General features: G+C 38.0%; 1 protein-coding gene across 6 annotated transcripts in view; it reads right to left on the reverse strand.

The window, feature by feature from the left end:
• CENPC (centromere protein C) overlaps positions 1-17,225 on the reverse strand; it is a 119,729-nt gene that overhangs the window by 73,957 nt on the left and 28,547 nt on the right. For 5 of the 6 annotated variants that reach the window (XM_060417150.1, XM_060417152.1, XM_060417151.1 and 2 more), the window contains 4 exons: positions 15,839-15,885; positions 14,209-14,279; positions 13,260-13,354; positions 10,202-10,307 (listed from right to left, as the gene is read on the reverse strand). In XM_060417150.1, coding sequence (XP_060273133.1) covers positions 10,202-10,307; positions 13,260-13,354; positions 14,209-14,279; positions 15,839-15,885 — 319 coding nt within the window. The remainder of the gene's footprint in view (positions 1-10,201; positions 10,308-13,259; positions 13,355-14,208; positions 14,280-15,838; positions 15,886-17,225) is intronic. The other variant, XM_060417154.1, reaches the window with a different exon arrangement.

Consider the following 17,225-nt stretch of genomic DNA (forward strand, 5'->3'; position numbering starts at 1 on the left):
ATATATAATATACATGTCTATATAGAGAATATTAATATATTAATATTAATATGTGTGTATATATATATGTATTTAAAGAGATGACACTTAGGACTTCAAAATCTAAGAATGTATAAATTTAAAAAAAAATTTAAAAACCAATTTAAGAATGTACTTAACCAGTGGGAGATATTATCTCATCACAGCTTTGATTTGCTATAAAAATAATAAAAATAATATCTCATAATGAGTGACGTTAAACATCTTTTCATGTGTTTATGAGCCATCTACATGTCTTTTTGGAGAAATGTTTGTTTAGGTCTTTTTCCCACTTTTTGATTGGACTGTTTGTTTTTCTGGTATTGACTTATATGAGCTACTTGTGTATTTTGGAAATTAATCCTTTGTCAGTTGTTTCCTTTCTATTATTTTCTCCCATTCTGAGGTTGTCTTTTCACCTTGTTTAGAGTTTCCTTTGCTGTGCAAAGCATTTAAGTTTAATTAGTTCCCACTTGTTTTTGTTTTTATTTCCTTTACTCTAGGAAGTGGATCATAGAGGATCTTGTTTTATGTCATCAAGTGTTCAGCCTATGTTTTCCTCTAAGTTTTATATAGTTTTCTGTCTTACATTTAGGTCCTTAATCCATTTTGAGTTTATCTTTGTGTATGGCATCAATTATGTCCAACTCTTTTGCAACCCCATGGTCTATATACAGTCCATGGAATTCTCCAGTCCACAATACTGTAGTGGGAAGCCTTTCCCTTCTCCAGGGGATCTTCCCAACCTAGGGATCAAACCCAGGTCTCCTGCATTGCAGGCACATTCTTTACCAGCTGAGACAAAAGGGAAGCCCACATGGTACTACGAAGTGTTGTAACTTCATTCTTTTACACGTAGCTGTCCAGTTTTCCCAGCACCACTTATTCAAGAGGCTACCTTTGCCCCACTGTATAGTCTTGACTTCTCTGTCAAAAAGAAGGTACCCACAGATGCGTGGGTTTATTTGTGGGCTTTCTATCTTGTTCCATTGGTCTATATTTTCTGTTTTTGTGCCAGTACCATACTGTCTGCATAGGTCTTCATAGAAACGTACAACTTCAGCTTCTTCAGCGTTACTGGTTGGGGCACAGACTTGGATTACTATGATACCGAATGGTTTGCCTTGGAAACGAACAGAGATAATTCTGTCATTTTTGAGATTGCATCCAAGTACTACATTTCAGACTCTTTTGTTGACCATGATGGCTACTCCATTTCTTCTGAGGGATTCCTGCCCACAGTAGTAGATATAATGGTCATCTGAGTTAAATTCACCCATTCCAGTCCAGTTTAGTTCGATGATTCCTAGAATCTTGACGATCACTCTTGCCATCTCTTGTATGATCACTTCCAATTTGCCTTGATTCATGGACCTGACATTCCAGGTTCCTATGCACAGAAATCCAAGTCTATGCCCCAACTAGTAACACTGAAGAAGCTGAACGGTTCTATGAAGACCTACAAGACAATTCAGAACTAACACTCAAAAAGATGTCCTTTTCATTATAGGGGACTGGAATGCCAAAGTAGGAAGTCAAGAAACACCTGGAGTAACAGGCAAAGTTGGCCTTGGAATACAGAATGAAGCAGGACAAAGACTAATAGAGTTTTGCCAAGAAAATGCACTGGTCATAGCAAACACCCTCTTCCAACAACACAAGAGAAGACTCTACACATGGACACCACCAGATGGTCAACACCAAAATCAGACGGATTATATTCTTTGCAGCCAAAGATGGAGAAGCTCTATACAGTCAACAAAAACAAGACCAGGAGCTGACTGTGGCTGAGATCATGAACTCCTTATTACCAAAGACAGACTGAAATTGAAGAAAGTAGGGAAAACAACTAGACCATTCAGGTATAACCTAAATCAAATCCCTTATGATTATACAGTGGAAGTGACAAATGGATTCAAGGGCCTAGATCTGATAGATAGAGTGCCTGATGAACTATGGAAGGAGGTTCATGACACTGTACAGAAGACAGGGATCAAGAGCATCCCCATGGAAAAGAAATGCAAAAAAGTAAAATGGCTGTCTGGGGAGCCCTTACAAATAGCTATGAAAAGAAGAGACGAAAAACAAAGGAGAAAAGGAAAGATATAAGCATCTGAATGCAGAGTTCCAAAGAATAGCAAGAAGAGATAAGAAAGCCTTCTTCAGCGATCAATGCAAAGAAATAGAGGGAAACAACAGAATGGGAAAGACTAGAGATCTCTTCAAGAAAATTAGAGACACCAAGGGAACATTTCATGCAAAGATGGGCTCGATAAAGGACAGAAATGGTATGGACCTAACAGAAGCAGAAGATATTAAGAAGAGGTGGCAAGAATACACAGAAGAACTGTACAAAAAAGAGCTTCACGACCCAGATAATCACGATGGTATGATCACTCACCTAGAGCCAGACATCCTGGAATGTGAAGTTAAGTGGGCCTTAGAAAGCATCACTACGAACAAAGCTAGTGGAGGTGATGGAATTCCAGTTGAGCTATTTCAAATCCTGAAAGATGATGCTGTGAAAGTGCTGCACTCAATAAGCCAGCAAATTTGGAAAACTCAGCAGTGACCATGGAACTGGAAAAGGTACTTTCATTCCAATCCTAAAGAAAGGCAATGCCAAAGAATGCTGAAACTACCGCACAATTGCACTCATCTCACATGCTAGTAAAGTAATGCTCAAAATTCTCCAAGCCAGGCTTCAGCAATACGTGAACTATGAACTTCCTGATGTTCAAGCTGGTTTTAGAAAAGACACAGGAACAAGAGATCAAATTGCCAACATCCGCTGGATCATTGAAAAAGCAAGAGAGTTCCAGAAAAACATCTATTTCAGCTTTACTGACTATGCCAAAGCCTTTGACTGTGTGGATCACAATAAACTGTGGAAAATTCTGAAAGAGATGGGAATACCAGACCACCTGACCTGCCTCTTGAGAAATCTGTATGCAGGTCAGGAAGCAACAGTAAAAACTGGACATGGAACAACAGACTGGTTCCAAATAGGAAAAGGAGTACGTCAAAGCTGTATACTGTCACCCTGCTTATTTAACTTATTGCAAAGTACATCATGAGAAACGCTGAACTGGAAGAAATACAAGCTGGAATGAAGATTGCCAGGAAAAATATATAACCTCAGATATGCAGATGACACCACCCTTATGGCAGAAAGTGAAGAGGAACTAAAAAGCCTCTTGATGAAAGTGAAAGAGGAGAGTGAAAAAGTTGGCTGAAAGCTCAACATTCAGAAAACGAGGATCATGGATGGCATCCAGTCCCATCACTTCATGGGAAATAGATGGGGAAACAGTGTCAGACTTAATTTTTTTGGCATCCAAAATCACTGCAGATGGTGATTGCAGCCATGAAATTAAAAGATGCTTACTCCTTGGAAGAAAAGTTATGACCAACCTAGATAGCATATTCAAAAGCAGAGACATTACTTTGCCGACTAAGGTCCATCTAGTCAAGGCTATGGTTTCTCCTGTGGTCATGTATGGATGTGAGAGTCAGAATGTGAAGAAGGCTGAGCGCCGAAGAATTGATGCTTTTGAAGTGTGGTGTTGGAGAAGACTCTTGAGAGTCCCTTGGATTGCCAGGAGATCCAACCAGTCCATTCTAAAGGAGATCAGTCTTGGGTGTTCTTTGGAAGGCATGATGCTAAAGCTGAAACTCCAGTACTTTGGCCACCTCATGTGAAGAGTTGACTCATTTGAAAAGACTCTGATGCTGGGAGGGATTGGGGGCAGGAGGAGAAGGGGACGACAGAGGATGAGATGGCTGGATGGCATCACGGACTCGGACATTTAAGTCTGAGCGAACTCCGAGAGTTGGTGCTGGACAGGGAGGCCTGGTGTGCTGCAATTCATGGGGTCGCGAAGAGTCGGACGCGACTGAGCGACTGAACTGAACCATACTATCTTGATCACTGTAGCTTTCTAGTATAATCTGAAGTCAGAAAATTTGCCTCCTTCAGCTCCATTCTTCTTTCTGAAGACTGTACTGGCTATTCAGGGTCTTTTGTGTCTCGATATGAATTGTTAAATTTTTTGTTCTAGTTCTGTGAAAAATGCCATTGGTAATTTGATAGGTATCACATTCAATCTGTAGATTGCATTTGGTAGTATAGTCACTTTCACAATATTGATTCTTCCTACCGAGGAACATGGAATATCTCTGTTTATGTCATCTGATTTCTTCATCCGTGTCTTAAAATTTTCTGTATACAGTTCTTTTGTCCCCTTAGGTAGGTTTATTCCTAGATATTTTATTCTTTTTGTTGCAATGGTGAAAGTGATTTATTCCTTAATTTCTGAGATTTTTCATTATTAGTATATAGGAATGCAAGTCATTTCTGTGTACTGATTTTGTATCCCACAGTTTTGCTAAGTTCAGTGATTAGCTCTAGTAACTTTCCGACAGTATCTTTAGAGTTTTCTGTGTATAGATTCATACCGTCTGGAAACAGTAGGAGCTTTACTTCTTTTCCAATCTGAACTATTTTATTTCTTTTACTTCTCTGAATGCCATAGCTATGTCTTCCAAAACTATGTTGAAAAACAGTGGTGAGAGTGGACACCCTTGTCTTGCTCCTGATCACAGAAGGAATGCTTTCAGTTTCTCACCATTGAGAATAATGTTTGCTGTGGGCTTATCATATATGGCCTTTACTATGTTGAGGTATTCAGATGAAGAGTTCCAAAGAATAGCAAGGAGAGATAGATAAGAAAGGCTTCCTCAGCAATCAATGCAAAGAAATACAGGAAAACAACAGAATGGGAAAGACTAGAGATCTCTTCAACAAAATTAGAGACACCAAGGGGACATTTCATGCAAAGATGGGCTCGATAAAGGACAGAAATGGTACGGATCTAAACAGAAACAGAAGATATTAAGAAGAGGTGGCAAGAATACATGGAAGAACTGTACAAAAAAGATCTTCACGACCCAGATAATCATGATGATGTGATCACTCATCTAGAGCCAGACATCTTGGAATGCGCAGTCAAGTGGGCCTTAGAAAGCATCACTATGAACAAAGCTAGTGGAGGTGATGGAATTCCAGTTGAGCTATTTCAAATCCTGGAAGATGATGCTGTGAAAGTGCTGCACTCAATAAGCCAGCAAATTTGGAACACTCAGCAGTGGCCACAGGATTGGAGAAGGTCAGTTTTCATTCCAATCCTAAACAAAGGCAATGCCAAAGAATGCTCAAGCTACCACACAATTGCACTCATCTCACATGCTAGTAAAGTAATGCTCAAAATTCTCCAAGCCAGGCTTCAGTAATATGTGAACCGTGAACTTCCAGATGTTCAAGCTGGTTTTAGAAAAGGCAGAGGAACTAGAGATCAAATTGCCAACATCTGCTGAATCATCAAAAAAGCAAGAGTTCCAGAAAAACATCTATTTCTGCTTTATTGACCATGCCAAAGCCTTTGACTGTGTGGATCACAATAAACTGTGGAAAATTCTGAAAGAGATGGGAATACCAGACCACCTGACCTGCCTCTTGAGAAACCTATATGCAGGTCAGGAAGCAATAGTTAGAACTGGACATGGAACAACAGACTGGTTCCAAATAGGAAAAGGAGTACGTCAAGGCTGTATGTCACCCTGCTTATTCAACTTCTATGCAAAGTACATCATGAGAAACGCTGGGTTAGCAAAAGCACAATCTGGAATCAAGAATGCTGGGAGAAATATTAGTAACCTCCGATATGCAGATGACACCACCCATATGGTAGAAAGTGAAGAGGAACTAAAAAGCCTCTTGATTAAAGTGAAAAAAGAGAGTGAAAAAGTTGACTTAAAACTCAACATTCAGAAAACTAAGAACACAGCATCTGGTCCCATCACTTCATGGGAAATAGATGGGGAAACAGTGGAAACAGTGTCAGACTTTATTCTGGGGGGCTCCAAAATCACTGCAGATGGTGATTTCAGCCATGAAATTAAAGGACGCTTACTCCTTGGAAGTAAAGTTATGACCAACCTAGATAGCATATTGAAAAGCAGAGATATTAGTTTGCCAACAAAGGTCCGTCTATTCAAAGCTATGGTTTCTCCAGTGGTCATGTATGGATGTGAGAGTTGGACTATAAAGAAAGCTGAGCACCGAAGAATTGATGCTTTTGAAGTGTGGTGTTGGAGAAGACACTTGAGAGTCCCTTGGACTGCAAGGAGATCCAACCAGCCTCCTTGCAATAGTTTGGCCACCTCATGACTCACTGGAAAAGACCCTGATGCTGGGCGGGCTTGGAGGCAGGAGGAGAAGGGAATGACAGAGGATGAGATGGCTGGATGGCACCATCGACTCGATGCACATGAATTTGGGTGAACTCCGGGAGTTGGCAATGGACAGGGAGGCCTGGCGTGCTGTGATTCATGGGGTTTCAAGGAGCAGGACATGAATGAGCGACTGAACTAACTCAACTGATGTTGAGGGAGGTTCCTTCTATGCCCATTTTTTGAAGAGTTTTAATCATAAATGGGTGATGAATTCTGTCATAGGCTTTTTCTGCATCTACTGAGAGGATCATGTAGTGTTTTCTTTCAATTTGTTAATATGGTGTATCACACTGATTGATTTGCATATAATGAAGCATCCTTGCATCCCTGGAATAAACCCAACTTAATCATCATATATGAGCTTTTTAATGTGTTGTTGAATTCTGTTTGCTAGAGTTTTGTTGAGGATTCTTGCATCTATGTTCATTAGTGATAGTAGCTTGAACGACATAAATATATGTTTGTATATAGAAAAGCTAAATGATAGAAAAATTAGAATTTTCAGAAAATTCCTATACAAATCAATCCAACCTCAGTGAAAATCATAACAAAATTTTACTGTAAACAATAAATAAAGTTCATAGAAAGTAAAAACTTCTAAGAGTGGCAAAATAGTGACTATAAACACCTTTATATCACCATATTGCTGTAAAAATACTATTATTAAAGCAGTATTGACATTAAGAATAAACAAATGAACCAAAATTCAAAAGCACATTGAGGGACCTCCCTGGTGGTATAGTGGATAAGAATCCACCTGCCAATGCAGGGGACACACCCACATGCCATGGAGCAATTAAGCCAGTGCACCACAGTAGAGCCTGTGCCCTGCAACAAGAGAAGACACTGCAAGGAGCAGTCTGCACACCACAGTGAAGAGTAGCCCCCACTTAGTGTAACTAAAGAAAGCATGCACCTAGTAATGAGGACCCAGTATAGCCAAAAATAATAAATAAAAATTATTTTTTTAAAGCCTATTGAATAATATATGATAAAAGTAGCCCATTGAGATGAGAATGGATCAAGTAACTAATGAATGCACCTAGCACAAATGACCATCATGAAGAAAGTATTTAATAAAATTTTAACATTATGTCACATTATATACCAAAACACATCCAGACGGATTAAAAGTTTAAGAATAAAGATGCTAAGATGAAAATCTAAGTATTATATATACTTTCAGGATAAAACAAATCTTTTAACAAATAGGAAATGGGAAAAAGAAATCCAACATTTGACAAGTCAAATAAGAAATGTTACTTACCATATAAGATACTATAACCAAAATCTGTAATAGTTAAGGGATCATTTGGAAAAATACCTGCCACACAGATTACAGATATTTAATTACATATATTCAATTTAAAGACTTCTGATAAACCAGAGAAACAAATGGGCAAAGCACATGGACAAACAACTAAGATAAAAAGAAATTCAAACAGCCAGTAAACTTATAAAAAGGTGTTCAAACTCAGTGGTAATCACAGAAATACACTAAGATAACAGATTACTTAATACTGATCAAACTGGCAAAAAAAAGTAGAATAAAAATCTATCAGGTGAAAGGTACATTCTTAACATTCCTGGTAAAAAGTAAATTGTGAAAGTCTCTCACAAGTGTGTGTACACATGCACACATAAACACACACGTTTCTATATGTATTCATTAAGGAGCACCAATGAAGATACGGAAGGATTCAAGGTTACCTCAGCAAGATGAGGGAAATAAGGATTAGTTTTTTCTTTTAAATCTTTGACTCTTACCCTAAATGAAGAACTTTTCTAACTTGAAAAATATAAACAACACTTTAAAAAGCAGCACCACATATAACTGACTAAAAGAAATGGAACAAAAGGAGGAGACAGAAAAAGAATACTAACCACATATAGTCAATCTGCACACACACACACACACCCACAGGCGCACACGCATGCACACGTGCATGTGCACTGGAATATCACTTAACCATTAAAAAGAATTCCATTTGTAGTAAATGGATGGACCTAGAGATTAAGGTCCACCTTAGCAAAGTAAATCAGAAAGAGAAAGGCAAATACTATGTGATATCACTTATATGTGGAATTTAAAATATGACATAAATGAATATATCTATGAAACAGAAACAGATTCATAGAGAACAGACTTGCAGTTGCCAAGGGGAAGGGAGGTTGGGAAGGGAAGGATAGGGATCTTGGGATTAGCAGACGCAAACTATTGTATACAGGATGGATGAATAACGGTCTTACTGTAGAGCACAAGGAACTATCCTGTCTATCCTGTGATAAACCATAATGGAAAAGAATATTAAAAAGAATATATATACGTATATATGTATAACTCAGTCACTTTGCTGTACAGCACAAATTAAACACAACATTGTGCCGGAAGCCAGTGTGAGGAATCCCGCCCGTGACAAGGTCATGAGGAAGGAAGCTGACATACGCAAGGCGTGCTCAGACTTCAGGGGCCCCTCTGGAAATTCCTAAGCATGTACTCCAACAAAAATCTGCCGGTTTTTGTGCTCTGCTTTTCCACCCTTCTGACATTCTCTGGAAAAAGTCAATTCAGGGCTTTAGTCTTCTGCATTTGAGTGTTTCAATCCAAAAACCCCTCTGATGGCTTTTTAGCCTGCCTGCAGGACTGGTACAGCTGCACGTGTGATTGTTTGAGGCCTCCTGACCGCAGGAGGCACAGGAAGCTTAAAACATCCTAGGAATGTAGGAGCTTCCGAGGAGTCAAAATCTTTAGGATAGGACTGATTAAAAGTTTCATTTGTTGAGTCAATGCTTGCTACCAAATTTTCATATCCTTTATTTTTAGATATAGTTGGTATATAGAAAAACAAGTAGTAGACCTGGTATTAGCAACATTAGATCTTTGAGTTAAGTACCTTCTTTGTTATAACCCACTGCACCTTTGTTCTATAGAGATGTAACTTTAGCGCTTTAAGGAGATGTAGATTAAAGAAAAAACACTTCAGGGGAAATAAAATTAACATTCATTAAGGAAGAGAGCCAAAAAGTGTTAACAAGCCTCTTGGCCAGAAGATAATGTAAATCACCTGAGACCTTTTGTATACAAAATGATATACAGAAAGAGTCTGGGTTGCGAACGCTACATAATTTTACATTACCCATTGATCTCCATGTTTTATCAAAAGTATAAAAGGCCTTCTGAACAATAAAGGATTGGACCAGTTTCTCGGACTAGTCTCTTGGCCTGGTTTCTTGAGAATCTGGCTCCCCTCGTGTCTCTCTCTCTCTTCTCTCCCTTTCCCTCTCTCTGCTCTTTACTTTAATTTCAGGCTCAATCTCCACCTGGGGCGCGGAGGCTCGCCAGGTCTACTTACTTGCCCTGGCTGTTAAGACCCACGCGAAAGGGAGCTTAAGGCGAGGCACCCTTAGATGTTCAAGCGAGCGCCGGTGGCCCAACGTAGATGGTGCAAATTCCTTGTCTGGAATTTTATTGGTCTTCCGCGTAACCCAATCTATTCAGCCCTCTTCCTCCACTTAGTCTTCCTACTACACTATAGTTTCTTAATCTAATCTTATATTAATAAATAAACAGGTCTTTCCACGCCAACGCCGTCCACCCTTCGAATTCCCTGGATCCACCGGGGCTGGACCCTGGCAACATTGTAAATCAACTTTATTTCAATAAAAATTTTAAAACTTATTCACGTTAAACACACACACACACACACACACACATACACACACACCAACAATGGACTTGAGAGAGACTCAAAAACAACTTCATCTATTTCACAATTCTGTCTAGGCTGACCCTGACCTTGTCCCACCAAGACAACATATGTGCTACCTAAAGTACTTTTACCTTTTAAAATATACCAAGGCAAGTATTACCCATGGGGATGCTACCAACCTGATTTGCTGACAGCTTCATTTAGTTCTACAGTTAACTGCAGAGGGGCTTCTTTCTTCCTTGAAGAAACTGGACCTGACTTTGGATGTGACTTTGGGCTCTGAGTCTAAAAGAGATACAGCATTAGATCTACTCTATTTAATTACCAATTTTGATTAAACATATTTGTTTTAAAATTGAAAAAAAATTGTAAAACATGAAACGGGCTGGTAAAGTTGCATACATAAATAACACTGTAGAAACCAAATTCATATAATCTATCATAGAAACAATGAATAGCTTTTAAAAACCTAAAGAAGATTAGACAAATAAATTGCCATATAGGCATTTAACATCACAAATACAAGAGAAATGAATAAAGTACAGCAACATGAATGATTATGTTAAACAAAACAAAACAAAACAAAAAGCAAGGTGCAGAAGACTGTGAGATCAGAGACATGAAGATCAGAAACTGAAGGTAAGACTAATACACTGAAAATAGAGACATTAAGTAGAAGTATTCAAAATCCATCTTCCTCCTTGCCCCCACTAGGCTGAGAACACTCACTGTTAAAATCAAACACCCGAGCAGGAGATTTCTTTGTCAGAAAAACTTATCAAGTCAAGAGAAGAAAGCCTGCAGATATTAACAAGAAGCTTTTCACAATGACGTGGACATACAGATCACACTACAGCAAAATCTAAAAATGTACGACTCTTAAGTATGCAGAGTTTCCAATTACCATTTTAGTTTTACACTCCTAAATGTGAGGAGACCAATAAGGACCACTGGAACATTTGACAAAGGTCCTAGTGTAAGCATTTGACTGAGACGGTAAAGAATCTGCCTGCAATGCAGGAGACCCGAGTTCAATCCCTGAATCAGAAGATCCCCTAAAGAAGGGAATGGCTACCCACTCCAGTATTCTTGGCTACCACTCTTGACCTTGTCCCACCAAGACAACATATGTACTACCTTAAGCATTTTTACCTTTTAAAATATACCGAGGCAAATATTACCCATGGACAGAGAATTCCATGGACAGAGGGGTCTGGAGGGATACAGTCCATGGAGTTGCAAAGAGTAGGACCCAACTGAGTGACTAGCACACACAATGGACAATGTTAAATTAAAATTACCTCTCCAAAAAAAAAAATAAAATTCTCTCTCCAAGCTAGGGCTTATCAGGTGGTACAGTGGTAAAGAACCCATCTGCCAATGCAGGAGATGCAGGTTTGATCCTTGGTCTGGAAAGATCCCCTGGAGAAGGAAATGGCAACCCACCCCAGTATTCTTGCCAGAACCCCATGGACAAAGGAGTGTAGTGGGCTCCAGTCCATGGGATTGCAAAGTGTCAGACATGGCTTAGTGACTGAACAACAACAAAGTTATCCTTTTGGGGAACCTCCAGGATTCCAATATGTCATGCCATCCCTGCACAAGTGTCAAAAGCTCTGCTTTCCCTCAGTGGACTCACTCTGTTTGGGCCAATCTAAAATCTTCAGTTTTTGCCCCAAATCAGCAAATACTCTCAGGGAAGAAAATGACTAACAATCACCAACTCCTGTTCTAAGGATTTCACTTTCTTTTTTAGTTCATCTAGTCCTTGTTGCTTCCACAACTCCCATGTCTCTAAAAAACATCAGTTCTTTTGCATTTTATTCTTTTTTTAAACTAGCTGTTGCAGCAGAAGCATTGACCTACTGCAATCTGTTACATCACACCTGAAAGTAGAACCTCTACCCTTGATATCAAAGCCCCACAAGAACATTTTGAGAAAAGAAAAATAAAATATTGCTCATGAACACAGATGCAATCATCTTAAAATATTAGCAAACCAAATCAGAACAAGTTAATACTTCATGACCAAGCCAAGATTATCCCAGGAAACTTAGTTGATTTAACTGTCAAAAATTAATATAATTTATCACATTAAAAAAAGTCTCTCAATTATGACAACAATGGATGTCTTCATTCCTTAGAACCAAAAGGCTATATGTGGTTAACTATTTGTTTATACAAGTTTCTAGTGAATGTTATTTCTAGCATTACAGGTCTTCCTCTCAGATACTGCAAATTCCATTTCAGACCACCCCAATAAAGAGAGTACTACAATAAAGCAAGGCACATCAATTTTTTGATTTCCCAGTGTATATAAAAACTGTTTCCACTAAACTGTAGTACAGTTTGGAGAAGGAAATGGCAACCAACTCCAGTATTCTTGCCTGGAAAATTCCATGGAGGGAGGAGCCTGGTAGGCTACAGTCCATGGGGTCTCAAAGAGTTGGACACGACTGAGTGACTTCAATATCAATGTAGTACAGTAAGTGTGCAACAGCATTATGTCTAAAAAAATTTGCATACCTTAAAAAATATTTTATTGCTAAAAAATGCTAACCATTGTCTGAGCCTTCTAGAAGTCATAATTTTTTTGCAACAGTAACTTCAAAGGTCTCTGATCATACATAGATCATGACAAATATAATAATAAAAATGTTTGAAATATAGTGAGAAATTACCAAAACATGACATAGAGACATGAAGCAAACAAATGCTGTCAGAAAAAACAGCAGAGAGACTTGCTTGACACAGGGTTACCAAAAACCTTCAATTTGTAAAAAATGAACTATCTGTGAAGGGCAACAGGCAAAGCACAATCTACAATGTATTTCTATATACAATTTTTCTCTTCAATTACTACTGTGCTTTTGAATAATTTGTCCTCAATCATTAGCTTCAAAATCTCTATTTCAAAGGCGGCTGTTTTGTAGAGTTAGGCCAATGTATCCTGTTAAGATATATAATGAATGAAAGACTGATTTCCCTGTTTAGCAATAAACTGCCTTCAGTAAGAGTGAAAAATAATTGTGTTATAATTTGATGATTCTAATTCCCAGACCTCCAATTCCAACCACAGGAAACGTAGGACCAAAATTTTCATAAAATATCTCTAAATTTCATGTAAACTCAATGAAAATATAGGATTCCTTTTAAAGAATAAGACTTACAAACAACTAAAATGTATCTAATTTTGTGTATTGAGCTTTACTCATGAAGCTCTCCTTTTAGACCTACCTCTTTGCTTGATGACTGAACACAAATATCTTTTGTTTTAGGTGTTGAATAAAGCACTGATTTTGTGGCATTTTTACTAACATCACTGGCAAGACCTAAAAAGTCAAAAAAAATTTAAACGTATAAAAATTTTTGGTTAAAATTAAAAGAAGCCCTATATTATACATGAAGAATTCTTTTGATTCTTTTAAGCACAATTAGTTTAACTGAAGTACAGACATCAACTCAATATTCAAATGTACCCAGAAGGCATCAGGAACTGAAAAAGACAGACAAGATTTCGAAAGAAGTATGTGCCAATTCATCTTTCAGAACTTAAAAAGAAGAGATACCTTTCCACTATGTGTGCTTTTCTTTGGTTGGCTTTTTTTTGTTTTGCTTTGTTTGTTTGTTTTGGTTGGCTTTTATTCCAATCCCTTCTGATATTAATCAGCACTTAGAAAAGTTTCCTAAAACTTGCCATAATATATCTTTTCTTTAGGAAGGGGTGCAAATCACCAAATGTTATTACAAGCTCTTCAGAGATCTCAAGAATTCTGCACATTATTTCCATTAATAAGATACTTCCTCTAGTGTATAATAATTATTTGCAGAATTCCAGACTATAGGAATCTAGTGTGAACTAAAGGGAATAACAAATTATTCTCATTTTTGCCAGTACTATCTTCATTATGGAGAAGGAAATGGCAACCCACTCCAGTATTCCTGCTGGGAAAACCCCATGGATGGAGGAGCCTGGCAGGCTATAAGCCATGAGGTCGCAAACAGCTGGATATGACTGAACAACTAACACACATCTTCAGTATACCAGAAGGTATATGAAGGACTGCACATGTACTCAAAATTCCTGGGAGAATATATACTGAAATGCTAGAACATATTTGCTGAATTTGATGTCAATGGACAAATTTATATTTCAGCCATCCCAATCCACAAAGTGAAACCTTACTTTTTTCTTCAGAACAGTCTAGTAAGACTTCCAGTATATTCTGGCCTTGCTCTGTATTAATGTCAGGTGCCCTAGTAAGAAACAAAGAACAGAAAATGTTAATGTATCATTTCTAAAAGGTATTTGCTAATTATTAACATCTATCTTGAAAATTCCGTATTTCCTTATTACAAAATGCTCATTTTTACTTCATGAGAAAAATATCACCATTAAAATCTGAGGATAAAACAAGTATTTGAGAGACCAAGAGTTCCCAAAAAGTATACGAAGCAGTATTTATTGTCTACATTAACAATTATATTCCCTGATTGAATAGCCATGTCTAAAGCTGTTTTAGACTACTGCTGTACCTAACAAAGAACATAAAACTTTTTTGAACAAAGGCTATGGTTTTTCCTGTGGTCATGTATGGATGTGAGAGTTGGACTGTGAAGAAGGCTGAACGCCGAAGAATTGATGCTTTTGAACTGTGGTGTTGGAGAAGACTCTTGAGAGTCCCTTGGACTGCAAGGAGATCCAACCAGTCCATTCTAAAGGAGATCAGTCCTAGGATTTCTTTGGAAGGAATGATGCTAAAGCTGAAACTCCAGTACTTTGACCACCTCATGCAAAGAGTTGACTCATTGGAAAAGACTCTGATGCTGGGAGGGATTGGGGGCAGGAGGAGAAGAGGACAACCGAGGATGAGACGGCTGGATGGCATCACTGACTCGATGGACGTGAGTCTGAGTGAACTCCAGGAGTTGGTGACAGGACAGGGAGGCCTGGCATGCTGCGACTCATGGGGTCGCAAAGAGTCGGACATGACTGAGCGACTGAACTAAGAACTAATCATTCCTGAAATGCTTCTTTAATAAAGACTCTATAGTCACAAGTGCTAACAGCTCCAAGTAACATAGTCTTCCCTACATTTCAAATGCACTTTTGATTCAATACCCTTAATCTGAAGGAACTAATGAATCAATATAATTTTTTAATTAAAAATTATATTGATATAATTTTAGATTCACATGCAGTTATAAAAATAATATAAAAGAGATCTCCTGTTTACTTTATCCAGTTTCCTTCAATAGGAACAGTTCACCTAATACAAAATATTATCAAAACCATGATATGGATATTGACAGAATCACCAATTTTATTCACATTTTTCTAGTTCTACCTGTGCTCATTTGCATGTTTATGTTCGTGTATGTACTAAGTTCTATGCAATTTTTCACATTTGAAGATTCAGTTATGCCCACAAGAGTCAAGGTGCTGAACAGTTCTGCCACCACACCCACCTTGTCTCTTTCTCAGCCCCACAGAATAAACTGCACCTCTCTGTTAGTACCATTCAAAGCCTAGAGTGCTTTATCCGTAGCTGTCATTCAGTCAAAACTGAAACTGCTGCTTCCTGATCCATCACTCATCAGGCGAATTTCTTTTATGACTGCCATTTAGCCAATGCACTGTTTGCACTAATATTTCTCTGTTAATATAAAATAACTAAGATGATTATACTTAACCAATGAGCATATAAATCATTATTTTAGTCAGAGGTTAATAGTTTTTCCTTTCTGCATTTAAAAATTCCACTTTCTCAAGATGGGAATAAAAATCATCTTAAAAGCTTAAGTATACAGATCACCTGGAAGGTCGGCAAAATCTTCTTCTATAGTCATTTTTGAGATGATCCTGAAAGAAAAGTAAATCATCAGTTTGGTAAAAAGTTAAGTTCTTCATTTATCCATTCAGCAAGTATCTGCTGACTGCCTACTATAATACTATAAAGAGTAATTCTTCTGGATCAAGTGAAAAACAACTTGGCTCACATCCTCTGTTTCCAAACCTTTTTTATATTATTTCCTTACCCTGGATTTTTTTTATCGTCTTCTTCCTCTTCCCACTCCTCTATCTCCCCCTACACCTCTTCCGTAATCAAAATCATACTATCTGGGCTTCCAGTAACTCAAGTTAGTCCATTAACAGTATCTATCTATCTTCGTTCCTTGTAGATCAATCCCTCTAAATAACAGTAAAGAATAGACTGCCATAAAATTACAATGAAAAAGAGAATGGAACAGAGGACCATCTGTGGACAAACACATACAACAAATTTCTGAAAGATGGAAACAAATGAAACATGATAATTGATGAAACAGAAAAAAAGCAGAAACAGCCTAACTTTTAAGCTCAAAGGATATTGTCCTGGATGAGGAGTAAATGACCAACATAATGAAAATGCAAGAAGATTCATACCTAGGAAACTAAGAATGAAATATCAGAAAAACTGAAGATTAAAAAGTGCTAGAATGTCTCCAAATGAGAAATTAGGTAACCCCAACAAAGAAGAGGAGTTTCTCACATGGTGCTAGTGGTAAAGAACCAGCCTGCCAATACAGGAGACATAAGAAATGCAGGTTCAATCTCAAAGTTGGGAAGATCCCCTAGAGGAGGGCATGGCAACCCACTCCAATATTCTTGCCTGGAAAATTCCATGGATAGAGAAGCCTGGCAGGCTACAGTCCATAAGGTCACAAAGGGTCAGACATGACTGAAATGACTTAGGAACAAAGAAGAAGCCCCTATCAATGGAAATGACAGGAAAAAATATAACACATGGACATGTTGAAACTGGAAGTGGAAAACACATTTGTGATAATCTGGGTCCTATCTTTTTAGTATAAAATCTATAAAGTTAACTTTTCAGGGTTGAAAATTGGATAGTAATAGGATAAATAGTATGCTTTTAAAAATAAATAAATTATTATCAATATAAAATGTCCAGTAAGCTGTACTCTTCCTTGGCCCTATGGGATATAAATAATCCCACTTCATGTGAACACTCTCTTTACCCCACTCATGCTCTGACATTCTGACTCTCCTAATGCTCTTTATGCACAGCTCTAAGCCACTGTAGTTTCTACTCACAGGGACTGCTACCTTGCTTCACTTTTGAACTGAATTGTTCAGAAAGATGAAGACATCTCTTAGAGTTTAAGAAACGTCAGAGTAGAGACTTTGTCTTAAGCTAG

The sequence above is a fragment of the Ovis aries genome, chromosome 6 (assembly GCF_016772045.2).
Source record: "Ovis aries strain OAR_USU_Benz2616 breed Rambouillet chromosome 6, ARS-UI_Ramb_v3.0, whole genome shotgun sequence".
Lineage (NCBI taxonomy): Eukaryota > Metazoa > Chordata > Mammalia > Artiodactyla > Bovidae > Ovis > Ovis aries.